Here is a 23,935-nt window from a genome sequence, read left to right as displayed (position 1 = left end):
GCGCGCTTGCGGTGGGGCAAAGTGGGCTGGCTCGACCAGTCTCCGTCTTGCAGTACAAACCACATTCGCATTATTTTTACGACAACAGACGCACAGAAAAAAGAAGCACAGGGGAGGGGGATGCGTCACGAGCGCGGTAGCAGTTCTTTTCGCGGCTGGAGCTTGAGTTCGTCCGGCTGAAGCTCCTGCAATCGCTCGAAGTAGGCGACGTAGTCGTAGGACGAGATTCCACTTCGACTGCGGGCGTGGTAGGGAGTCGCGATTAACCATCAGTGCCGAGCAGTCGCTTCCGCAAGTTGCAACTTGCGCGCACCTTCGCACGCTGTCGAGAAACCTCGCCACCATTTTCGCCAGCTGCACCCGCGCTGCTTTGCATCCGTCCACGCCCTGTCGGTACGCAATCTCGCGCCACTGCAGCTGCTGCCACGCCGTGCGGTCTCCGCGCTCGTGGGCCGCTTTGCGCAGGTGAAGCGAAAGCGGCGAATCGACCTCGAGTGTCCACGCGGCAAAGAGGCGCTTGAGGCACGAAGAGACTTCTTGCATGCTCTGGAGTGAACGGTCACAGCCTGCGGATCCGTGAGACAGTCAGCACGGGGACAAGGGCGAGCGTTGTCGAGCGGAAGCGACGCACCTTGCACGCGCTCGAGACCCAGCTTTGCGTATTCCATCACGACCGACGTATTGTGCTGTGCGTAAACGAGCGGGCTGACGGCGATTTTGACCTGGTCGTCACGAATGGCACGCCACTCTTGCGCATTGGCCCAGCTGAGGCGGATGAGGCGAGTTGCGATGGACGAGTTGATCTAGACATCCGAGATTCGTCAGTGGTGAACGTGGTGAACGGCGAAAAAGGACGCACCTCGAAACCTTCGATGGTCGAGCGCATGAGTCGCAAGATGGCCAAGGCCAACTCGCACAACCCCCTAACTTCGCGCGAAACGGTTGCCCGCCAGTCCTCGAACGCGCCCGATCCCGCTCCTCTCATCCGGTAGTATCTCTCTCTTACTTCATTCACGTGCGCCTCGAGCGCCTGATGCATGCGATAGGCGGCGCCTTGCTCCCAGTACGCCGTCGCGAGGCGCGGCTTGCCTCGCGCGATGAAAAGGTTGCTCCGCGGCAATCGCGATCCCTCGGGGTGCCGGGCGCTGTCGAGCGGCGCAGGCGGGATCGATGGGTCGATAAAAGCATATTGTGGCGGGACAGGACGGAAGGTCGCGCTGCTGCCTGAGGCTGGGCGGGAGGGCGGCGGCGTAGCGGGCCGCGAAGCGGACGAGTAGCGGCTCGTATAGCGCTCGCCGAGCTGTCGTGAGGACGAGGAAGGACGGGTAATTGAGAGTGGGCGGGGCACGGCTGGGCTGGGAGCTTGGGTGAGAGGTGACGGGTAGGTCGCGGCGCGAGCAGGTGTCGGCGGGCGGACAGCGGGCGTCGACCCGTACGAAGACGGACGCACAATCGACAGCGGGCGAGGCGACCCCGCGCTAGCACGCGAGAGCGGTCGAGGCGGCGACTGCCCGACTGATGAGCGCGTGAGAGCGGGCGAAGGAGGTGGGCGAGGAGGCGCGGGCTGGGTCGCCCCGCCGTTACGCAAGATGCCCCGTAAGGGCGGAGTGGGAGTCGCTCGTCTCGGAATGGGACGGATCTGCAGGCGCCGGGTCAGTTGAACGGGCGTTCAACGAGGTTGAAACGCAGAACGGAGCGCACCGGCGGCGTCTCTGGGCGACTGAGCGAGAAAGAACGTCGTCGCTCCATGCCCGCGCGAAAGTCGTAAGGTCGAGCACAGCTTGGAAGGAGAGGGAGAAGCGATAGCGGGGAGACAGGAGACGAGAAGCTAGGGTGCCGTGGGGACGCATCCTCACGTGGTGCAGTCCGCGGACGCCCCGGGAGTTCCAGGTATATGAGCACGGTCGCGAAGGGCCACAGCAACACCGAGAGCGGACTCAAGCGAGCTTCACGGCACGAAACTCCGAAAAGAGATGAAGCAGAAGTCGAGGAGCCACAGAGCAGTGCGCGCGTCTTGAAAGACTGTGCAGGCTCGCGGGCATCGAGGATACTCGTTCAAGCGTGTAGCAGTATGCACAGGCCTGCTCGAGCGGAATGCAGCGAGTCGAGTGTGATGGCGGAAGTCGACGAAGCTCGCCTCTTCCGCGTCGACGCAGCTCGCGGCCCGCGCGATGCAGCGAGCTGTGCGGGCGTGCACAATCTGCCTGCGTCTACACACAAGAGCACCGGTTCCGCCGCGCAGCCCCGCTCTCTCCAACTCGCGCTCATCTTCCAGCACCGCCTCCTCGTCCTTGTCGCCCTCGCCCAGCTCAACAGCGCTCTCACGGAAGCCCAGCAGCGTCCGCACCGAAAAGAAGGATGACCCACCTCGGCGCCAGCCCCGTCGTCGCGTCCGGTGGATCGGCGATCCGTATTCCCTGTCACAGCTCCGGTCGCGCCTCGTCGACCATCTCGTGAAGCGGCAACCGCGGCAGGCGATGCGGATCTACCTCGACGCCCTTGCGAGGAAGGAGCACCCGCTTTCGGCCGAGTCGGCCCACGGCTACGCATGGCTCTTCTGCCAATACCGCCAACCCGAACTCGCTCGTCAAGCAGCCGTCGCCATGCATGACCGCGGCCTTGCCGTCTCGCCTGCGCTAGCGGGCAAGATTCTCCGCATGTCGCATCGCGAGCTCGTTTTCCAGCCCGATGCGCTCGCCCGCGTGTTTGCCTGGTTCAACGACGGACTCGCGCGTGAGACAGCGGAGGGCGTTCCCGTCGACACGGACATGCTCGAGACAACGTTCGACGTGCTCAAGCGCATGGGTCGCAGCGACTGGCTCGACCAGATCTTCGCGTCTTACCGGCAAACGCTGAAACAGGGCGAGGTCGGTTCTCCTGGCCTGTGGTCACTCGCTATCTCGAGCAAGACGCACGAGAACGACTATCGCGCCGCCGAGCGTCTCTTTGAGGAGTGGCGCTCGCTTCAATTTGCAGAGCGGGACCGCTCGGCACCACAAACCTCCTGTTCGGACTCCGCTTCGACCGCCTCTCCACCAGCCCTGCCATCCGAGCCATATCTCGCCCTCCTCAGCTATTACGGCGTCGCCACCTCTTCCCACATTGCCGCGCGAGATCCGGCTTACAGGCTTGTCGCCTTGGCCGTAGGCGATGGCGTCGCCGTGTCGACCAACTTCCTGAACGCCCTGCTCCGCATCGAGCTGCACCGCAGCCGCTTCGCCTCCTTCTGGGGTCTTTGGGCGCAGTTCGAATCGCTCGAGCTCAAGCGCGATCGCGTATCGTGGCAGCTGGCGGTCCGCGCCAAGAGCTGGATTGAGAACATGCGGCGCAAGCGAGGGAGGGTGCACAACAGCCCGCTGCACGAGCACCTCCCCTTCACGTACGAGGAGGCGTTTGGGCCGTCCTCGCGCGACCTCTTTCGCTCAATCATCGAGAATCGCCTCGCCGAGACAGGTCACCGTCCCTCCCGCCTTCTGTCGACGAAACAGCCCGATCACCTCACCTCTTCCCTGCTTAACTCCTTCGTCGACCTCTTCATCGCACGGCGCGACTACCAAGCCGCAGTCGTCGTCCTCGAAACCTTCTCAGTGCACCGCCTCGAGCCAGACCAGCACACGCACGGCTCGGTCGTCCTCGGCGTCGTGCGCCAGTGGCAGCGCGGGCAGCTGCGCGGCCGCTCCCTCGTCGGCGACGAGTCGCCCGCCTCGTCCGCGCCTCCGAATCAGGGCCGCGCGCCGTACATGGACCTCGGCGCGCTCGAGCGCGAGGAGGAGCAGCGCAGGAGGGGCGCGATCCTCGGCGGGCCGCAGGGCGTCGACCTCATACGGCGGATCCTCGAGGGGCGCAAGATGCGTGTCGGCCTGTGGGGCAGCCCCGCGAGCTCCGGCACCGTCGAGGTAGGCGAGGGCAAGGGGGAGGAGTCGGCGGCGGAGGCTGCGGACGAGGCAGATGTGCGCCCGCCGCCGGCGTGGATGGTCCAGCGCGAGCTGCGCGACCTGGGCTACCTCGTGCAGCTCTTGCGGCGGTGCACTGGGCTGAGCGAGGCGGAGTGGGGCAAGGCGATGGTCGAGACGCGCCGGGAAATGCTGCCGGGGAAGGCGAGCAAGAAGGTCAAGCGCGTGGACCGGATCACGAGGGGTGCGAGGTACAGGGAGTGGGCCCGCGGGGAGGCGACGAAGGTATAGCATCATGCAGTGAGACGTATCACGCGTACAGCTCGTCGAGAGATTGGTGTGTCACTCTTCTGATAGTCGTGAGCGAGAGCCCGTCTCTCGATCGCGAAATGCAACACAGGCGTAAGCGACTGGAGAATGCACATCGAGAACGACGAAACTATGCGCAAAACGACAGGCACAACATGTACTGGACAGCCCGCTACCCCAACTCCCGCGCAACCCTACTCGTCAGACAGGTTATACAGCGCCTGCGTCGGTGAGGGCTATTAGCGGCGTCGAGAGGAGCACAGAATGAGAGCACGTACCCTGACGTCGTCCGCGACCTTGAGCAGCCCCTTGACCTTCTTGGCACAGAGCTCCTTACTCTTCGCCTCGATCGTGTTCTTGGGCACGGGCGTGCCCTCGGTCTTCATGAGGGTAAAGAAGTCGTCGACGACGACTGCGCGGCTGCGGTCCGAGTTGTGCAGCAGCCGCACGAGCCGCTCAATATTGTCCTCCGGGAACGGCTGTTTTGGCGGTCCGCGCTTCGCCTTGAGCGTGTTGACGCCGCCTGTGCTGCCTGGTGCGAGGGTTGGGACGGCGGCGGGTTTGGCAGGACTCGAGGCGACGGCACCGATGGCGACGTTCTCCTTGCCCTTGGCCGGAGCAGCGGTCGCCGACGCCGCCGACGCCGCGACCGGTGCGGCCGTGAAAGGCTTCGACACGAAGGTGAACGGGTTGAGACCAAACGAGGCGTCTGCGCGCTCGCAAGATGTGAGCCAAGCCCGAGTGTAGAGCGCAAGGACGGCGCGCACCGTTGAGGAAATGGATGCGCATCGCCTTGAAGGCGGGCTCCTCGACCTCCTCCAGGTCCGTCTGGAGCGCGACGCCCTTGATGAGCGGAAGCATCGGGCCCTTTTGCGCGTCGCGCTTGCGCTTGCGCTCCTTGTCGGCCTTGCGCTTCTTGGCCTCGCGCTCCTTCTTCTTCTTCTCCTTCTCCGACTCGACAATGACAATGTCGTCGTCGTCCTCCTCGCCGGGCAGCTTGCCGCGCTCGGCAGCCGCCATGACGACGTCGCCGTCGGCGTCGTAGCCCTCCTCGTACTCGATCTCGTCGTCCTCAGCGAGCCACGAGTCGGCGTCGCTGCCGGCGAGGTCCTCGCCATCGTCGTCCGAGCGCGCGCCGTCCGAGTTGACGTCCTCGGCGTTGGCGTCGTCCGGCTCCTCCTCCCACTCGCCCTCCGAGTCGTGCTCGTAGTTGAGCAGCGCCGTCTCGAGCGCGAATGGCGTGCGCGGACCGACCATGTGCGAGACCTTCGTCCAGGTACCTGCGTGCCAGCCAACGCTACCAATCAGCCAAGCTGCTCGAGACACGCGTGTTGAAGATTGCGAGATCCACGCACCGACATAGCCCGGCCTGACGTCCTCGTGAAACTTGAGCAGCTTGACGCGGACCTTCTCGCGGTCCTTCAGCACCTCGTAGAACTCGCTCGCGTCCTGGCTCGTGAGCGTCGAGTCGTTGATCGCGACAACGCACTGCCGCACGTTGACTGGCGGTTCGGGATGCGGGTCGTAGCGCGGGAGGCGGCGCTTCGAGGCGGTCGAGAGGAAGGAGGCGAGGGAATCTGGAACGCGTAAAATCAGTGAGCCTGAACGATTCAGCGACGCAGCACGAGAGACGCACCTTTGAGCGTGAGGTCAGGCTGGCTGTCGAACGCAACCTCGATCTTGTCCGTGCGCGAGCTGTCGAGGAACTTGTTGACCGGCGCAACCGTGACCTTGTCGCGGACGTTGAACGGGTGGAAGACACGGTCAAAGTCGGATACGCGAGGCTTGCCCGACCTGTCGGCAATAGGCGAGGTGGCTGCAAAGCGGAGAGTGAGACCGGAAAGGGGACGAAGCAGGCGAGCCGAACGCACAAGGACCAGCTTCGGCGGGCCCGGGCGATGCTGACTTCTTGACAAAGAAGCTGGTAAACATATTCTTCTGCTTCTTCGCAACCTGCACGCCCTTATCCTGGCATCAGCACATCCGCCCTACGGCCGGAGATGCCGAAGGCACCTCGAGAAGGGGACGACGCACGGCAAGCTTCTTCTTCTCCTCTTCCTCGATGGCCGCCTTCTTGCGCTCCTTTTCCTCCCTGCGCGCCTGCTTCTTGGCGTCCTCGGCCTCCTTCTGCGCGCGCTTCTCTTCGCGCTCCTTGCGCTTGGCCTCCTTCTCTGCCTCCTTTTCGGCGTTCTTCTCCGCCTTGAGGCGCGCCTTCTCCTGAGCACGACAAGACACAAGAGGTGCGTGTCAGCGCGCTGCGCGGAGCTGCGAGGCCGGCGAGAAAGACGAGCGGAGCAGGAGCGGGAAGCGCACCTCGATCTCGCGCTTCTCCTCCTCCGTCTTCTCCTTCTTCTTGCTCTTCTTGGGCTTGGCCTCCTTCTTCTCCTCGCCCTCGTCGCCGGCCTTGCTCTCATCCTCGTCGTCCGCGTCCTCCGCCTTGACCTTCTCCTTGCCCTTGCCCTTGCTCTTCGTCTTCGTGCTCTCGCTCGTCGACGCCGCAGCTTTGCGGTCACCCGTCAGCACGGCGGCCTGCTCCTCCTCTGAGAGGGCCTGGAAGAGCTCAATGGCAACGCGGCGAATCTGTGACACGGCCACGTGCAAGCGCGAGTGAGCAGCGCGGCAGAACGGTGCGCGCAGCAGGAACGCGGCGACGCACCTCGTCCCGCTCTGCCTTGCGCTTTTCGAGCCTCGCGCGCATCTCGTCGACCCAGAGGTCCTCGTCCTTGACATCCCACACCTGAATGAGCAGGCCGGTCGGGACGGCCTTGACGCCCTCGGGGAGGTCGTCGATGTCGTCCAGCGTGAGGCCGTAGTTGTTACGCGATGCGAGCGACTGGATGAGCGTCTTGAGCGGCGCGGAGGGGATGCGAGCTGTGCGCGGAGAATCACAAACTACGTAAGCGAGCTGTGCCTGTGGCTCGTGCGCTGGACGAGGGCAATGCGAGAAGAGACGCACCCGCTACGGCCTTCTCATCGAGCGCTTCGCCTTCCTGCGAGTCTTCGAGGCCGGCCAGGCCCGACGCGATGGCGGTCGAGAGCGTCTCGGTGACCTTCTTGACGACTCCTGCGATCGCGAACGGCCTGTCGTGCGGGGTCCGATAGGTATCGGTCAGTCAGGATGCTTCGCTCACGTACTCGGAGGCAGAGCCAGGATGAAAGCGAGACGCACGATTCGTGTACAATCTTTGCGACGAGGCCGTGGTGCTTCTCGGGCCATTCATCGAGCTTGGTGGAGTCGTCGCCCTGGGAGAAGAGGTCGACGGCGAACTCGACAAAGTCGGCCATCTCTGCGTTCCAGGAAGGTGCAGCGTGAGTGCCGGTGAAGACGGAGTATGCTGCGCTTGGCGCACTGAGACGCGTAACGCACCGTTCATGTAGCTCCGGCTTGTGTTGACGACGAGCGGCTTCTGGTGGCACACGAACTTGCTCCCCTTGAGCTCGACGAGCGCCTTTTCGCCCTTGTTCGCGGCAGCCGTCGACGTTGAAGCGTTTGTAGCGTCCTTGTCGGCAGCCTTGGACTTCTTGAGCGCGGGCTGGGACGAGGAGGGCGCGGCTGCGAGCGGGACGGGACATGTCAACGCGCGCTCCCAAACCAGTCGCCAGCTTCCAGCGGTGCCTTCGGGGCCCGTAGGTCCTGCATCGGGCACTGCACGTGGAGACGCGTCGCAAGGAGCGCTACGCACCGTCTCCCTTGCGCTTGGTGCCCTTGCCGGCGAGGTCCTTTGCGGGCTTGGACGATGGGCTGGGCTCGCGGCTGTCTGCGTCGGCCATGGTCGCGTCGCCGGCCTTGCTGCGCGTGCCCTCGGTCGTCGCGTCGTCGTCGTCGCTGTTGCTGTCGTCGTCGAGAGTAAGGACGTCGGGGCGGGGCCTGTCTCCGGTGGGCGAGGCGGGCTTGGAGACGCGCTCTGCGGTGGTGGCCTGGGTCGAGGCGCTCATGGCGCTCTTTGCGGGCGAGCTCGAGCCGGTCTCTGCGCGTGGAACGGGCGGGGTGAGTGGTGCGCGCAGACTCGAGGCAAAGAGTCGCGACGAGACGCGTCGAGGAGCGATCAAGAGGGAGCGAGCGAGCGCACGGTGGGTTGGGGTCGAAGGCAGGGTGGCGGGTGCCATCTGCTCTGCTGTGCTGTGCGCTGCCCTGCTGTCCTCGCCAGAGTCGGGCGGGCGAAGAGACGACAGTCTGGCGAGGAGCGAGTAGTTGCACCTCGACCCTCGCGTCTGCCCCTCGTCGCCTCGCTCCTCGCCCGTGCAGCGCCACAGAGCAGCCCACGATGAACGCGTTCGAAAAGATGAAGGCCGCCGCAGCTGCAAAGGGCAAGCAGCCCGCAGCGCAGCCTCCCTCCGCCTCGTCCGCCACCGATGACAAGGGCCGCACCGCCGCCGCTTCCACCTCGAACGCGCAGAGCGCTCCCGTCTTCAAGGGCTCGGGGCTGGGCGCAGGGCCGCGCCACTTTGTCGACCCCGCCAACCAGCCCTGGGTCGAAAAGTAGTCCGTCCTCCTCCCTTCCCTCCTTCCCTCGTCGTCCTCGTGAACGCTCACCCTGGCACGCCTGCAGCCGCCCCAAGAACCTCGGCGAAGTCTCGGCGCAGGACCACACCGTCCAGGTCCTGAAAAAGACCCTCGGGTCCAGCAACGTCCGTCTCTCCTCCGCGCGCCGCCCCACCTCTCCCTCTCCCTCAAATCGTGCTGACTCTGCTTGACCCACGCAGCTCCCGCACATGCTCTTCTATGGTCCGCCCGGGACAGGCAAGACGTCGACGATCCTCGCGCTGTGCAAGCAGCTGTTCGGGCCAGAGCTGTACCGCTCGCGCGTGCTCGAACTCAACGCGTCCGACGAGCGCGGCATCTCGGTCGTGCGCGAAAAGATCAAGAACTTTGCCAAGACGACCGTCACGACCAACACGGACCCGTGCGTCCTTCAGCCAGGCCGTGCGCTGGTTTGCTACGTAGGCCTGACCTTCCATCTCGCGCACGCAGCAACTATCCCGCACCGCCGTTCAAGATCATCATCCTCGACGAGGCCGACTCGATGACGCAGGACGCCCAGTCGGCGCTGCGCCGCATCATGGAAAACCACAGCAAGATCACGCGCTTCTGCCTCATCTGCAACTACGTGACCCGGTGCGCGCCATCTCCTTCCGCCTGGACACGCAGGCCATATCCTGACGGGAATGCCCGACGCACAGCATCATCGAGCCCATCACGTCGCGCTGCTCCAAGTTCCGCTTCAAGCCGCTCGACACGGGCTCGACCGAGTCGCGCCTGCGCGAGATCTGCGTCGCCGAGAAGGTCGACCTCCCCGACGAGGTGTGCTTCCGTGTTTCGCCATTCCTCCTTCGCACCCTAATTGGCTCACACATGATGCACGCACCTCGCAGGCGCTCTCTGCGCTGATCCGCAGTTCGGACGGCGACCTCCGCCGCGCCATCACGTACCTCCAATCGGCGTCGCGCCTCGCGGCCGCCGTCAGCGAGCCCATCTCCTCCGCGGGCGTGCAAGAGATCGCGGGCGTCGTACCCGACGACGCTATGCGCGAGCTCGGGCGCGCGCTCGGCGTCGGCGACGGGACGGACGGGGACGGCGATGTCGAGATGGGCGTGGGCGCGGGCGCGGGCGCGAGCCGCTTCGAGCGCGTGAGGGGCGCGGTCGAGAAGGTGTGCCGCGATGGCTACTCGGCCGTCCAGATCCTGTCGCAGGTGCGTGTATTCCCTCTCGAGCGGAAGTGCGAGATTGACTGTGGCTCACTTTCGCACGCAGCTGCACGACCTCATCATCCTCGACCCGCTCGTGAGCGCGCGGGCCAAGGCGAGCGTCGCGATCGACCTCGGGCTCGCCGACAAGGCGCTGACGGACGGTGCCGACGAGGAGCTGCAGCTGCTCAACTGCTGCGCGCGGATCGAGCGGGCCGTCCGCGGGGCGTGAGACGGAGGGCTGCCGTGGGTTGAGAGATGCTTTTGTTGTACGCTGTGCGCCGGTCTCTGTACGTGTAGTGTAGTGTAGTTGCATTGCCTCCTCACTCGACGCGAGACAGGGGGACACGAGGGGAGGCCGAACGAGAGCCACGCCACGCCGCCCGGCGCTCCTTCTCGTCCAAGCTCACGCCTGTGCCCCGTCCGAGTGGGGCGACTGGTCCGGTGCGTGTCGGTGCCCAGCGTCGGTCGTACTCGGCGCATGGAGCGCGCGCCTGCCCCAGCCCGTGCCCGCGCTGACCGTGTGCTCTCTGTGCCTCGTGGTCGCCGCAGCCGACTCGCCACCCGTCGACGTCGCTCGCAGTGACCCGCGCAACCCGCTTCCGCGCACCTCGGACTGACCCCTGGCTCGCACTGCTGCCTGCACCGGGCCACGCCTGGTTCTCCGCTCGCTCGCTCGACCGTGCTCGCGCCTCTCCTGGCCCGCTCGCTCGCTCGAGCCCCCGTCCACTCGCCGTCGCCGTCTCGCCCGACATCGGCACGCCGCACTCGCCACCCCTTCCGCGTGCCCTCGCCTCGCCCTTTCTTCCCTTGCACGCGCGGACGAGGCACACTCGACATGTCCCTCGCCAACGCCTTCACTTCGCGGCGCGCCTCGCGCGGCCGCCGCGCGCTGGGCACTTCGGCCCGCGCGGCCCTCACGCCGCAGGCGGCCCAAACGATGCTCACCTCGCTCGCGGCCGCGCCCCGAGCCGGCGGCGCGGGCGGGCTCGACGACGCCATGCTCGCCGGGACGGGCGCGAGCATCGGCTTGTCGAGCCCGTCGTCGTCCGGCGCGCATGGAGGCGCCGCTGCGGGCGACGACGACGACATGATGCGCTTCCTGTCGGGCGCGGGGGAGGACGATGTGACTGGGACTAGGAGCGGCGCGGGCAAGCGCAAGGGAGGGGCGCTTGGAGGGGAAGAGGGGGCGCACGGCGGTAAGAAGCAGAAGGGCGGCGGGGCGTTCGGGATGGGCGAAGACGGCGGGCTCGACTCGCTCCACGATGCGTTTGCGCTCACGGGCCCGTCGGACGCGGCTGCGGGCGGGTCGTCCGCCAATGGCGCAGCGGGCGCGGGAGCAAGCAACTCGCACCTCTCGGTTGGCGACTACAGCATCCCGTTGGGCGACATGGGCACGTACGGCTCGTCGGGCGATTTCTCGTTCGACTTTCTCAACGGCGAGCCGGACGAGCCGTCGGCGTCCGCGGCACCCTCGGCCGCTGCTTCCGTCGAGCCCGAACAGCCGCAGAAGGCGTCGGAGCGCAGCGCGTCGGCCGCGCCGTCCGCAGGTGCAGACGCTTCCGCCGTCGATCTCGCAGTCGACCACGGGCTCGACCCCGAGGTGATCGCGAGCCTGAGCGGGTCGCCCATAGCCAACGACGCCGACGCCGAGCTAGATCTCGGCGCGCTCGACCCCTCGTTGCAGGCGCTCGCGGCCTCGTCGCTCAATGTCGACCGCCCCACGTCGCACCCGCAGCTCGACGAGGTCAAGCAGCTCTTCGGCATGAACGGCCTCCTCGACTCGCCCATGTCGCAGGCCGACGACCTCCCGCCGACGCACGGCGCCGCCGACGACCATCACCACGAGCAGCAGATGCAGCTGCCCGACAACGCCCTCTCCGCGCTCGAGGAGGCGTCGTCGCATTCGTACACGCCCATTCCGCCTCATATCCCCTCCCCCGCGCCTGAACCCGCGCCCGCTCCTGCCGTGCACACTAGCGGACGCATCAAGAAGCCCACGGCCAAGGCGATGAAGGCAGCAGCCGAGGCGCTGCCACCAAAGCCCTCGAAGCCCAAGGCGCCGAAGCAGTCTAAGGCGGCCAAGGCCAAGGCGGCCGAAGCGGCGGCCGCTGCTGCCGCCGCCGCCGCTGCAGCGGCTGCTGCCCTGCCCGTCTCGGCCTCGGTTACGCCTGGTCCCTCCAACTCGGGGGCGAGCGCAAGCGGTTCGCCCGCACCGCCGGGCTCGAACAAGCCGACGACCAAGTCAAAGGCACGCCCGCGCACGCACACGCACATACACCCGCCCGTCTTCAACCCGCAAGCGCCCACGCCGCGCAATCCGAACGGGACCGCGCCGGGAGCGTCCGACTTTGCGCCGCCGGGCGGCGGGCCGACCGCGCGCGAAGCGGCGGCCGCGTTCAAGGGCGACGACGACAACCCGCACCCGTGCCCGATCGAGAACTGCGACAAGAAGTTTGCGCGCAAGAGTGACTTTTTGCGCCACTACCGCATTCACACGGGCGAGCGGCCGTTCGTGTGCAACTTTGACGGCTGCGGGAAGTCGTTCATCCAGGTGCGCTCTCGCTGCTCCCCTTTCTCGCTTTATTGCCCGTGCTGACGGGTCGTCAACCGCAGCGCTCGGCTTTGACGGTGCACATGCGTGTCCACTCGGGCGAGAAGCCGCACGCCTGCCAGGACTGCGGCCGCCTATTCAGCGACTCGTCGTCGCTCGCGCGGCACCGCCGGATCCATGCGGGGCTGAAGCCGTTCGCGTGCGAGATCTGTGGCTTCAAGTCGTTCTCGCGCAAGGCGACGCTCACCCGGCATCAGGCCATCTGTCAAGGTCCGGACGGCCCGCCGACAAACGATGACGAGGAGGAGGAGGAGGACGAGTCGCCCGAGCCGGAACTCGCGATTGCGCCGCCGCCGCCACCACCACCACCTAAGCCGGCCAAGGCGAAGAGCGCAAAGTCCTCCAAGCCGCGCAAGCCGCGCCTGACGAAGAAGCAGCGCGAGGCGCAGGAGGCGGCGCAGGCGCAGGCCGCGGCCGATGCGGCGCTGCAAGCGGGATTGGGCTTCCACGCGCCGCCACATGCGCTGTACGGTCTGCACGAGGACTTCCCGTCCTCGGCGGCGACGTCGATCGCGTCGGGGTCGCCCGAGCCAGATCTCAAGGTCGACGACATTGGTATCCAGGCGCCGCTGTCGTCGATGCACCTCCCCGCCTACCCGGGCATCGACCCCGCTGCGAGCAACGGGTTCCGCAACTCGCCGTCGTCCGCATTCCTCAACCTCGACCGCTCGTCGCCCGCTGCCGGGCCCTCGCCGCGCCTGACGACCGCGCGCCGCCTATCGAGCGCGGCGGGCGCCTCGCCAACCATGTCGTCGCCCAAGCTGCGCGAGCTCGCGCCGAGCGCGACGCGCTCGACGGTGCAGCCCGTCCCGCGCCCGGGGAGCAAAGCACCCGCGGGCGCGTCGAACGAGTTCTCGACGGGCCTGCGCCTCGAGCTCGGCGACGTCAAGGAGGAGGAGGCGAGCCACGCGGGCGGGCTCAGCGACGACGACGGCTCGTCGTCGTGCGGGAGCGATTGCGATGGGGACTGCGAGTGTGGCGCTTCAGTTCGCGGCGAGGACGAAGTCGTCGATGTGCCCGAGGAGCAGGCCGCGGCGGTCGCGGCGCTCGTGCATGGCTTCGGCGCGGCGCAAGAGGGCGAGACGGCGTGAGGAGTGCGCGCAGCAGGAGGAGGGCGCCGGAGCCCGTTCGAGACAGCTTTCTTTCGACTTTCCCACTCGTGCCCCATTTGCCATCTCGCCCTAATCCCGTTTTGTTTTGCTGCGCTCGCCTTGGCCTTTGTTGTAGCGCGCTATTCAGTCTGTTCCCCGTGTCGTACGCCGTCTGCCATTCCAGCGCTTTGCACGCAACTGTTGACATCGCCTCGTCTTCGAGAGGAGCCGGGTCCGCTCCCGTCCCCGTCCCTTCGTGACGTGTAACTTCCTATCGCACGCGGCTGTAAGAGCTTGCGCTGGTGATCAAGCCTGTCGTGCACAGCCAGTGTCCCCTCCGCACGCCGCTCCCGCTCTCGCCCTCCCCACTCTCTCCCCATCCACCCGGCCGGCTCCCCTCTGTCCCCGCGAACGGCGCCTCGAGCGAATGCTCGCTAGCGTGGACCGGGAGGCTCTGTCGAGCGCTCTCGGCGTCGCCTCGATCGTTACCTGGCTGGGCGCGCAGAGCCCGCAGATCCTCGTCAACTACCGCAACAAGAGCGTCGAGGGTGCGTGGCAGAGCTCTGCTGCTTCTCACGAGACGCTACTGACAGTAATCGAGCGCGTAAATAGGCCTCGCTCTGCCCTTCCTTGTCAGCTGGTTCGCGGGCGACTTCACCAACCTCGTCGGGTGCGTCGATTGCTGTTTGCGAGAGTATCGCCTCGAAGGATAGCCTTCTGACGGTTGCCGCGACTTCTAGATGCCTCCTCACGCACCAGCTCCCCTTCCAGACGTGGCTAGCGGCCTACTTCATCCTCGTCGACGTGGTCCTGTGCAGCCAGTACGCCTACTATTCGCGACTGAGACCGCCTCGACCCATACCGCCCTTGAACGAAGACTACCCTTACGCTCACCCGTCGCCCAACGTCCCGCACCTGCATGGGCGACACCGCTCGAGGACGCGGAAGGGCCGCAGTCGCTCGTCCAAGACGAGGTTGCTGCAGCCCGGCGCAGACAGCGAGGAGGATCCCATGACGGCGAGCTGGATGACCGACTCGTCCGCTCACACGACGCCCGCCACAACGTCGCCCCGCATCCCCGTCCGCCCGCTCCACTCTCGTTCGTCGACGGCTCAGTCAGTCTCTATTCCTCCCTCTACCGCCCCGAGCACCGTCCCTTCCTCCCCAACTGCGCCTGAGCGTGGGCGCACCCTTCAGCGCTCTGCCGTCCGCACCTTCGATCCTACACTCTCTACTATTCACGGCTCGCCGTCAACCCACGGCTTCACGCATCCCAGCATGCACGCGAGCCATGTTTCGTTCAACGCGGAGCCGGACGAGATCCCTGCCGCTAGTGAAGCGAACGAACTACTGCGACACACGCAGCGGCAACGCACGTCGAGCAGCCGGAGCCGTCCACCCGTCTCGAGGAGAAGCACATCGGTCGTGTTCCTCTCCGTCGGCGCACTCTTCACCTTCGGCCAGCTACGGCCAGGAGGCGGCTTGGGGACCATGAGTGCTGCGTCGGGGAGAGCCTGGAGCTCGGCGCCAGCGCCAGCGCCGATTTCAGCCGCATTACCCGATCTGCGCCGTCCTGCCTTCTTCCTCCCGCCCGACACGCCCACGCCCTCTTCTTCGGTACTCGACTCTGCCCTTCCTTCTCGCCTTGATGAGCGCTCGACCTTCCCGCTCGACGTTTCCACCGGGCCCTCCTCCACCTGTGTCGCTTTCGACGCTGCAGACGAGCCCGACGACATGCCATTCCCGCGCTCCGGTATCGACTGGGAACGCCTGATCGGCCGCGTCAGCGCGTGGATCTGCACGACGGCGTACTTAACGTCTCGCTTGCCGCAGATTTGGCAGAATGTGCGTTTCTGCCTTTCCCCCGCGAGCGATTCTTTCGCTCACTCGGTGAGCCTCTGCAGTTCCGCCGCCGGTCTTGCGAGGGCCTCGCCATGACGCTCTTTGCTGCCGCCTTCCTCGGCAATTCTCTCTACGTCGCTAGCGTTCTCGCTTCGCCGCGCGCTACCACCCCCGGCTACCTTGTCGAATCGACGCCGTACCTCCTTGGCTCAGGCGGCACCCTCTGCTTCGACCTGACCATCCTCGCGCAAGCATGGCTGTACTCGGGCCGTCGCCGTGCGCGCAAAGACCGCGAGCGGCGCAGGAAGGCGGCACACGGTTTCGATGCCGAGGAAGAGGCCGCGCTGCTACATGCGGACGGTGCCGACGACGACGATGGCGAGACCTACGTTGGCCCCATCCGTCGCTCGAAGCGCGAGCGGGAGCGGGACCGCGACAGCCGACGCAGCCGCTCGACGAGCACGACGCCGGGATACGGCCGGTCCGTCAGCACGGGTGGGAGTAGCCGGCGCGCGTTGTCGCAGAGGAGCGAGTCGACCGAGCTGCTCCCGCCGAGCAGCCTCTCGCGCGACAGCAGCGTTCGCGGCGCACGCTTCGTCGCTCCTGGGAGGACCGACCGAGGAAATCTCGTCGACGAGCCGTTCGACTTTTACCTCGGGGACGATCACGGGCTCGACGAGGCCGCACGGTTACCGAACAGGAGCACGAGTCGCGGGCCGAGCAGCCGCGCGCACTCAAGGAGGTCATCGGTCGATATGACGATCGCGGAGGAGGGCGAGTCGAACGTCACGCTGCGATGAGGTGTCGCGAAGCGTTGTAGCCCTTTGCAGGCTGTTTTGCAGGTTGTTTCACGTATCTCGTCAAGCTTTGCACGGCCTGGAAAGACTGGCTTGGCGAGGCCCAAGAATGGCCGCACACACACGAAGAGACGCGTGAGAACAGGCCGTGGGATCGCAGATTGCAGTGACGATACACAACATCAAAGAGAGCAAAGGTCGGGGGCACTACCAGACTGCACCGCTCAGTACATACGTGTCGTCCTTCGCCTCAACCGCTGTACCTCCCGCTTGCTTCTCTCTCGCCGGCACGACGACCTCGTCCTCCGGCTCGAGACCCATTTCGCCGAATGTCGGCCAGAGGAAAGCATCCGCCGGTGCATCAATGAAGGGCTCGAGCGTCGTTGCGAGCAGCGGCTGAGAGGGAAGAAGGTTGGAATGGAGGAAATGGAGAGTGTCGAGGACGGGAGAAGGGGGAGGCGGCGCAGGTACTGCGAAGCGCCGGCGCTTCGACGGCAACTCGGTCAGAGCCTCGGTGGCGTCGTCCGGATCGCGTGCGCGACCGCGTTTGGCTGGTCGAGGGGATGAAGTCAATGCTGATTGGACGGGCTGACAGCGCAATGATGCTTGAGGCGAGAGCCACGCTCGACCGCTTCCTCCCTCACGCAAGAACCGAACATCGGCTTCGTGGGCCGGCCTCGGCATCACCCGTAAGACGTCGACCTGACGAGCAGCCGTCGCAGGCGCACGAGCTGCAAACGGCGGGAGGGGCGAGGGTGCTTGCGCGGAATGTCTGGTGGTGGTCGCCATCCGTAGACACGGCAGGAACGCGGGCGACAGGCAGCGTCTTCACTGACGGCGTCTCGAGGCCCGGCGAGGGCGAGGCACGATCACTAAGCTAGACCTGCGCGGGGCCGGCAGCTGCGTCTCGAGTGTCCAACTTGCGCCTAAGTAGACGGCGAGCAGAAGCGAAGCCAGCAAAAGAGCTGAAGTGCGGAGGCTGCTGTCGTCGAAGCTGCGCGAAGAGGCGAGCGGGCAGGAAGCGAGCAGCCTATCATGGTCGCTGGGGAAAGCCATTGCGACGACGGCAGCAGTTTCACTGCAGTCGGCGGTGTAGCAAACAGACTACGAGCAGCAGAGTCGGAAAGCGGCGCAGCAGCAGGAAGCCAACCGAGGCGTCAGAAAGAGCTGGCCTCTTTGCCGCCACTCGATTCGCACGATGCCGCTCACGCTGACGCCTGCTCAGTGCGCACGAGCTGCTTCTGCCTACCGTGTGAGTTTTGCGCCCGCTCGTGCCGCAGCCGCAGTGCTGACCTCGCTTTTCCTCCTCATCAGGCGCTCATTCGGGCGCAGCGCCTCACCTTCAAGGGCGACGAGTACGCGCTCAAGGGTGCGTGGAATCACTCTGCAAGGACTTTCTGCAGTGCCCAATCGCGCTGACCCGCTCTTGCCGTTCCAGCTGCGTACCAGCAGACCCGCATCCTCTTCAACCGCTTCGTCCCGTCCGCGTCGACCTCCCTGTCCCCCTTCGACTCGTCAGCGCAACGATCAGCGTTCGAGCTGAAGCCGAGCGAGGACCTGACGAGCGAGTCGGTGGATCAGCAGATCGACGGCGCATTCGAGGTGGCTACTTTCTTCCGTCGAAACGTCGTGCAGGGCGCAAAGAACGACGACGGCAACTTCGGTGCGTTATTCGCATTGTGATGCAATTGGCGGACGGAGCTGATCGGCTTGTCTTCGCTCCCAAACCTGCGCATCGCCCGGAATCTATTCGGCCGCCTTCTTCCCGTTCGCATATCCACATTCCCGTCAAACGCTCTTCCCGCAGTCCTGCGCATTCACGACGAGACGGAGCGAGGAGACAACGACACGATCAAGCAGAAGAAGGTGCCCGAGATTCCCGCCGACAACCTCAAGGTGCGGCGACGACGGCGACGGAACCAGGGTGCGGCAGACGAGACTCCCGCGGCACCTGTTGGGTGCTGTGGAGGTGTAGGAGCGGCATAGACGTGCGTGGGAACAACATGCACCATTCGTGGACCAGAGCATTCGCGAGACCAGTTGAGAAGGCTGGGAGGCCGTGGCGTCGCCCGCGACGGCCGTCTGCGGTCTAGCGCCCGCTTCGCCCTCCGCCTGAAAGCCATTGCGTCGCCAGCAGTCGGCGCGGTGCTCGGTCATCTCATGCAGACCAACTCGGTGAACGCGTCTCGGCGCGAGCAACGTGTCTCAGCGAGTCCGTTTGCGGCAGAAGCACTGTTTCTCGCGGAACGTAGACGTGTGAGCCGCAAGACCTCATGCAGACGCGGCCTCTGCGAAGCCTGTAAAGCGAGACACTTGACTGCCGTAACGGCTGCCGTTGACCTTGCGGTTGTTCGGCCTGCACTTCGCCCGGCAGCTGCAGCTCCTCGCCAGCTTACTGCAGAGCACGAGAGAGGCGGTCGGATCCACTGCCCTTGCACAAGCGCGTGCTCAGACTGCACTGAGCCCGCTGTACTTCCGTCGCACGTACCCTCGCGGAGCCTGTGCGACCTCTTTCGGCGCCCCGGTTGGTCTGCACCTTGCCGAACCCGCGCATCTGCTTACACGCCTGCGTGACTCGCTCCAGCCTCGACAGGCACTCTCGCCAGCCCCTATTCGCTGATCCCACATCCCCGTCGACCCCGAACGTATTACGCTCCGCAGCACCCCTCGGACCTCGCCGACCCGCTCCTGCATCCTGCACGCCGATCGACAAGCTGGATTTTCGCGAGCGTAACCCGCTGGGCGCGCTCAACATGCCTGGGTACGGCGACGAAATGGCCGCGGGCGGGTTGCTCAAGAGGTGCGTCGGTTCAACCGGTTCAATCCGTCACTCAAAGGCGCTCTGGCTGTTCGGGATTGCCTGCGATCCTGCTCAGAAGAGCTAGCGAGGCGAGGACCGCCTTTCTCGTGATGTGAATGCCGCTACAGCGGCGGCGCGACTCGAACATCGCCTGCATGCACTCTGCCGCACAGCTTCACAACGTGAGCTGACGCCTGCCTGAACTGCTCGAACGGATCTTTCCGACGCCAACAGTCGAACACGCGAGCTTCAACACGAAGACTCGCTTTTGTCGGCGTCTCTCCCGCCTGCACCGCCTCTCCAAGTCCAGCTTCTCCCTCCTCCCGACGGGCCCCCTTCCTCCTCAGCCTTGCCGCTCCCGACGGTGCAAGAGCACGGTCTTCCGACACCTGGTCCTTCCCCTCTCGCCTTCGCGGGTCGTCCCCGCGCCGGTACCCTCCCCTCGACTTTCAACCTCGCGTCATCCTCTGTGAACGGCGCGCGTTCACGTCTCGGTCCTACCGACTCGCTCCTGCTCCCCTCGTCAGTGCGCGGTGGAGCAACTTCTCTGCCCAATTCCGGCCCGCCGACTCCGCTCGAGAATCCCTTCCCCTCTGCCCTCATTCCTCCCGCACCCTCGGGAATCGACCACGCCTCGCACTCGCGCTTGCGGTCTGGCTCGCTCACTCTGCCGCGGTCAGGACTGTCGTCTGCGTTCGGCCCGGGCGTTTTCTCGTCGAACGACTGGGCCCCGCGCACACCAGACGAGCGAAGCAGCTCTCTCGCCGTCTCGCGTCGCCTGGGCGATCTCAAAAGCCCGGACGACAGTACGGACGGAGACGACCACCACGTGAGGACGCTCGACTACCTCGGCCTGGCAGAAGAGGCGCCATCGAGCGCGGGCGGCAGCGACAGCTTCTTTGCGAGCCCGAAAGTCTCGACGTCTCGAGTGTCGCCATCGTCGCCTCTTTCGGCGCCGCACGCGCCTGCGATGCAGCGTCTGGGCTCTGCGGGTAGTATCCAGCCAAGTTCGAGCCCGCTCAACTCGTTCGCGTCGACACATGCGCGGCTCCGGAGCAACACGGTCGCGGCCTTCCCAAGAGCGTCGGCGCCCGACGCACTGCTCCACCCCTTTGCTCCCGCCACCTCGTCGTACCCTAGCTCCAACGCCGGTGGACCGCCTGCAGCGCTGCACGCCAGCAGCGACGACCTGTACGGACTCGCGCCCGCGCCCTCCGCACCCTACCATCGCCCGAGCAGCTCGACCGACTCATCTCGCCTCCTCTACGCTACCGCCGCGCGCGACTCGGGCGAACCCTCGCCCAGCTCGACGCCCGCTCCTCCGCTCGTGAGCCTGATCCCGGGCGAGGCGAACGGAGCCGACCACCTCCCGCATCAGCGCGGCCGCTCGGCGACGATCGGCATCCTCGACGACTGGAAGGGCGACATGTACCCTCGCAGGCGCGCAGGAACGACGGCGGGCATCCCGCCGAGACATCTGGGCATTGGCGCGGGCCAGCATGGTGCGGGAGGAGCAGACGCGGGAGGGCCGGTGGCAGCGATGGCCAACCGGATGGGGCGACTCGGCATCAGCGAGGACCCGGTGCGTGCTCAACGACTCTGTGCGGCTTGCGCGAGCGAGGCTGACCTCCGAGCGGTGGGCGAAATGCAGGCGCAGGCGCAGACGGGCTGGGCGAGTCTCGGTCGTCCTCCGACGCCCGAAGGCACCGTCTCGCTCACTCCGCCTGTTCAGCAACCGACGCGCAGCCTCTGGGTCGGCAACCTCGACCCGAAGACAACGCCGGCAGACCTTCAGGATGTGTTCGCGCCGTACGGTGCGATCGAGAGCTTGCGCCTGATCCCGGACAAGGTGCGTTCTATGCCGCACGTGTCGTGCGTCTTCTCCGCTGACACTCTGCGTGCGCAGGAGTGTGGCTTCGTCAACTTCGTCTCGGTCTCCGACGCCATTCGCGCCAAGGAAGACGTCCTCAACCGCTTGGGTGGGCAGCTCACCAAAACCAGCGGTCTCGTCCGCATCGGCTACGGCAAGGGTGCGCGGCTCGTTGAGCTTGTCTCAGACAAGACGTTGACCCTTCTACCTTCGCAGCCGAGTCGACGCCAGCTCCGACAGCGCCAGGTCTCGTCCATCCTCGTTCGACTTCCGGCCCAGCCCCGACTTCTGCCGCCGAGCTCAATCTCCAGACTCAGCCTACTCGCGCGCTCTGGATCGGCTCTATTCCTCCCACAACTACGCCCAACCACCTACTCGCCGTCTTCTCGTCGTTCGGCCCGATCGAGAGTGCGAGAGTCTTGACCCACAAGTCTTGCGGCGTACGTTCGACACGTCGTCCATGCACACTACTCTTCACTCACCGCTCTGACGCGTGCAGTTCGTCAACTTTGAACGTCTCGACGACGCCGTCGCGGCTCGCAAGGCGCTCAACAACCGCGAGATCCTGGGCGCCGAGGTCGGACCTATTCGCATCGGCTTCGCCAAGGTCCCCACCAAGATCACGCATGCACCGTTCGCCAACCACGTCAACGGCGATGGCACGCCGACAGCCCTTACCACCGGCATCGGGTCGTACCCACAGGTCTATGGCGCCGTCTCGCAACTCTCGGGCGTCTCGGGCGTGCCAGTCGAGCGGCAGCTCGCCGACGGCCAGGTGCAGGACTACCGGAGCAACCTCGTGCTGGGCATGGTCTCGAACGGTCACTATGCAAGCGCGCACACGTTCAGCCAGCAGCAGCAGACTCAGCACGGCGTGCCGCCGTTCCTCCAGGACGCACCGATCGAGACGGCGAAGGGCAGCGTGAACGAGATGCAGCTTCTGATGCGCGAGCTCAGCCAAGGCTCGCCTGATGTCGAAGAGCATGTCGCCGCCGTCGCCGGTGCGTTGCCCTGCTTGCCCGCCTGCCTGCGCGAGAAGCTGACGCCGCTCCCCTGCGACAGCTGATCGCCCGCCGCAGACGTACTACACCTCGATTCCGCTCGCAGTCCTTAGTGACCCGCGCTTCGCCCGCCGCTATTCGCACAACGAGGCTCCTCGCCTGCGCGAAATTCGCAAGCGCCTCGACTCGGAGCTCGCGACCGCCGAAGCCGATAGCGTGAGCACCAATCGATGCTCAAGCTCGAGCAGCTGACTCACTCGTGCTTTATCACAGATCGCGACAGACCTGATGGACGAGATTGTCCCGCTCGCATCCGACTACATCGGCAACACGCTTGTCCAAAAGGTAAGTCCCACCGCAGTTTCCACCGAGCTTGATTTTGACGAAGGAACCTCGATATACAGCTGTTTGAGCAAACGTCGAAGCCCGTCAGGAAGGCGATGCTCGAGCGCGTCGCGCCGCACCTCGCTCCGATCGGGTATGTCCACCTCTGTCGTCGCTCGACTGATCTGATCGCTGATCCCTGTCGAACGCAGGACGCATAAGAATGGCACTTGGGCGGTGCAGAAGATCATCCAGTGCGCGCAAGATGAGGACGAGTTTGCCCTCATCGAGCAGAGCCTCGCGCCGTATACGCCGCCGCTTCTCCTGAACGACTGTATGCCGTTTCATCATGCTCAGGCGAAGCGAGACTGAAACGCTCTACCGCAGTCGGCAACTACGTCGTACAGGGTGCCCTCCGCTTCGGCTCGCCCTGGTCCGACTTCGTCTTCGATGCCATGGTCGATCGCATCTGGGAGATTGGATCTGGTCGCTTCGGCGCTCGCAGCACTCGCCAGACGCTCGAGAACCCCGAGTCACCTGCGCTGCACGTTAAGCGTGTTGCGTCCGCCATCGTGCTCAACGCCATTCCTCTCGCGACCAGCTCGAACGGCGCGCTCCTCCTCACCTGGTTCCTCGAAGCGTCGGGCATGCCCAATCGCTACTCGCTCGTCGCGCCGCGCTTTGCGACGCACCTCTCGCACCTGTGCACGCACAAGCTCGCATCGCAGTCGATCATGCGCGTCGTCAACCAGCGCGAAGACGATGAAGCGCAGCGAGCCATCCTCGATGCGCTGCTCGACCCCGAGACCAAGGTCCTCGAGGACGTTCTCAACGATCAGATGCACGGCGTCGCGTGCATGCACAAGTTCACCGCGTCGACGCACCTTACGGACGAGCGCCGCGAGCGGCTTTTTGCCCGGATCAAGGAGGTCGTCGACGCGCTCAAGGTGCAGGCGATCCCCGCCTACCGCAAGCTCATCGAAGAAGTCGGAGGCGTCTACACTGGTCCGCCGGCCGGCAACACGCCGCCGCCGTTCGGCGGTCGCGGCGCGATCCGCACGTCGCCTCAGCAGCAGTTTGCCGGTCCTTTCGGCGCTGGTCTCGCCCCGCCTCAGCTCCAGCAGCACCGCCGCGGTCCTCCCCCTCCGCCGCAGCCTTACATGTCGCCCTACCCCTACGGCGCGCCCATGTCCCCGTACCAGCCCGCGTCGCAGTACGGCGCACCCGGCCCTTACCCGGTGTACCCTCCGCCTTACTACGGCGTGCCGCCCGGTGGCCCCGGTGCTGTGCCTTCTCAGTATAACCCGCCGTTCTCGCCTGCGTTCGGGCCGACGTCCGCGCCGAGCAGCATCGGTCAGGCTCCCTCGTCGCCGGCCGTCTCGCCTCTCCTCGCGCATCCCGGCGCACCCTTCTCGCCCGGGCTCCCGTCCGGCACCGCGTACCCTTCCATCAGCAGCCCCGACCCGTTCTCGGCATTGCGCGTCTCGACTGACGGGCAGGTCGGCTTCAACCCGGCGTTCTCTCCGCTCGCGTCGCCGCAACCGCCGTACTACGGCGGTGTCAGCTTCGGGTCGTTCAGCGTGCAGCAGGACATGCCCGGCGGGCCCTTCGACACCCAACAGCAGCATGGTAACGGTGCGTATCGCTTCCGGCTCACCCGAAGCGCCTGGCGGATCACTGACCTCCATCTGCAGGCCGCTAAATTCGAA

General features: G+C 65.8%; 8 protein-coding genes across 8 annotated transcripts; 6 read left to right on the top strand and 2 right to left on the bottom strand.

The window, feature by feature from the left end:
- Nucleotides 1–125: 125 nt before the first annotated feature.
- On the bottom strand, nt 126–886 carry JCM10292_007472 (uncharacterized protein; the record flags this gene model as incomplete). The annotated part of the gene is made up of 4 exons (XM_076646561.1): nt 126–237; nt 314–566; nt 632–803; nt 860–886. 4 exons carry the CDS (start codon nt 884–886, stop codon nt 126–128), a joined length of 564 nt encoding a protein of 187 aa, XP_076507803.1.
- Nucleotides 887–2,477: 1,591 nt separating this feature from the next.
- JCM10292_007471 (uncharacterized protein) lies at nt 2,478–4,184 on the top strand (the record flags this gene model as incomplete). The annotated part of the gene is made up of 1 exon (XM_076646560.1): nt 2,478–4,184. The coding sequence occupies one exon, from the start codon at nt 2,478–2,480 to the stop codon at nt 4,182–4,184; it is 1,707 nt and encodes a 568-aa protein (XP_076507802.1).
- Nucleotides 4,185–4,396: 212 nt separating this feature from the next.
- JCM10292_007470 (uncharacterized protein) lies at nt 4,397–8,138 on the bottom strand (the record flags this gene model as incomplete). Its single annotated transcript, XM_076646559.1, has 13 exons — nt 4,397–4,423; nt 4,481–4,911; nt 4,970–5,482; nt 5,558–5,779; nt 5,839–6,018; nt 6,074–6,155; nt 6,237–6,419; nt 6,516–6,782; nt 6,859–7,073; nt 7,159–7,266; nt 7,334–7,489; nt 7,570–7,755; nt 7,886–8,138. The coding sequence occupies 13 exons, from the start codon at nt 8,136–8,138 to the stop codon at nt 4,397–4,399; spliced, it is 2,823 nt and encodes a 940-aa protein (XP_076507801.1).
- A 329-nt stretch (nt 8,139–8,467) lies between these two features.
- Nucleotides 8,468–10,119, top strand: RFC2 (replication factor C subunit 2; the record flags this gene model as incomplete). The annotated part of the gene is made up of 7 exons (XM_076646558.1): nt 8,468–8,685; nt 8,753–8,831; nt 8,907–9,106; nt 9,175–9,318; nt 9,384–9,504; nt 9,576–9,893; nt 9,955–10,119. The coding sequence occupies 7 exons, from the start codon at nt 8,468–8,470 to the stop codon at nt 10,117–10,119; spliced, it is 1,245 nt and encodes a 414-aa protein (XP_076507800.1).
- Nucleotides 10,120–10,725: 606 nt separating this feature from the next.
- Nucleotides 10,726–13,592, top strand: JCM10292_007468 (C2H2-type zinc finger protein; the record flags this gene model as incomplete). Its single annotated transcript, XM_076646557.1, has 2 exons — nt 10,726–12,441; nt 12,504–13,592. The coding sequence occupies 2 exons, from the start codon at nt 10,726–10,728 to the stop codon at nt 13,590–13,592; spliced, it is 2,805 nt and encodes a 934-aa protein (XP_076507799.1).
- Nucleotides 13,593–14,019: 427 nt separating this feature from the next.
- Nucleotides 14,020–16,234, top strand: JCM10292_007467 (uncharacterized protein; the record flags this gene model as incomplete). The annotated part of the gene is made up of 4 exons (XM_076646556.1): nt 14,020–14,140; nt 14,205–14,262; nt 14,333–15,437; nt 15,497–16,234. The coding sequence occupies 4 exons, from the start codon at nt 14,020–14,022 to the stop codon at nt 16,232–16,234; spliced, it is 2,022 nt and encodes a 673-aa protein (XP_076507798.1).
- A 1,195-nt stretch (nt 16,235–17,429) lies between these two features.
- Nucleotides 17,430–18,217, top strand: MZM1 (Mzm1p; the record flags this gene model as incomplete). Its single annotated transcript, XM_076646555.1, has 4 exons — nt 17,430–17,483; nt 17,546–17,600; nt 17,670–17,894; nt 18,039–18,217. The coding sequence occupies 4 exons, from the start codon at nt 17,430–17,432 to the stop codon at nt 18,215–18,217; spliced, it is 513 nt and encodes a 170-aa protein (XP_076507797.1).
- A 767-nt stretch (nt 18,218–18,984) lies between these two features.
- Nucleotides 18,985–23,928, top strand: JCM10292_007465 (uncharacterized protein; the record flags this gene model as incomplete). Its single annotated transcript, XM_076646554.1, has 12 exons — nt 18,985–19,031; nt 19,266–20,613; nt 20,683–20,880; nt 20,938–21,061; nt 21,118–21,341; nt 21,401–21,902; nt 21,964–22,118; nt 22,176–22,247; nt 22,307–22,380; nt 22,439–22,560; nt 22,614–23,861; nt 23,921–23,928. The coding sequence occupies 12 exons, from the start codon at nt 18,985–18,987 to the stop codon at nt 23,926–23,928; spliced, it is 4,122 nt and encodes a 1,373-aa protein (XP_076507796.1).
- Between the last annotated feature and the right edge of the window lie 7 nt (nt 23,929–23,935).

This window comes from Rhodotorula paludigena (genome assembly GCF_050403205.1).
Source record: "Rhodotorula paludigena JCM10292 DNA, Rt_paludigena_JCM10292v1_ctg5, whole genome shotgun sequence".
NCBI lineage: Eukaryota > Fungi > Basidiomycota > Microbotryomycetes > Sporidiobolales > Sporidiobolaceae > Rhodotorula > Rhodotorula paludigena.
This window is presented reverse-complemented; position numbering and strand designations above follow the sequence as displayed.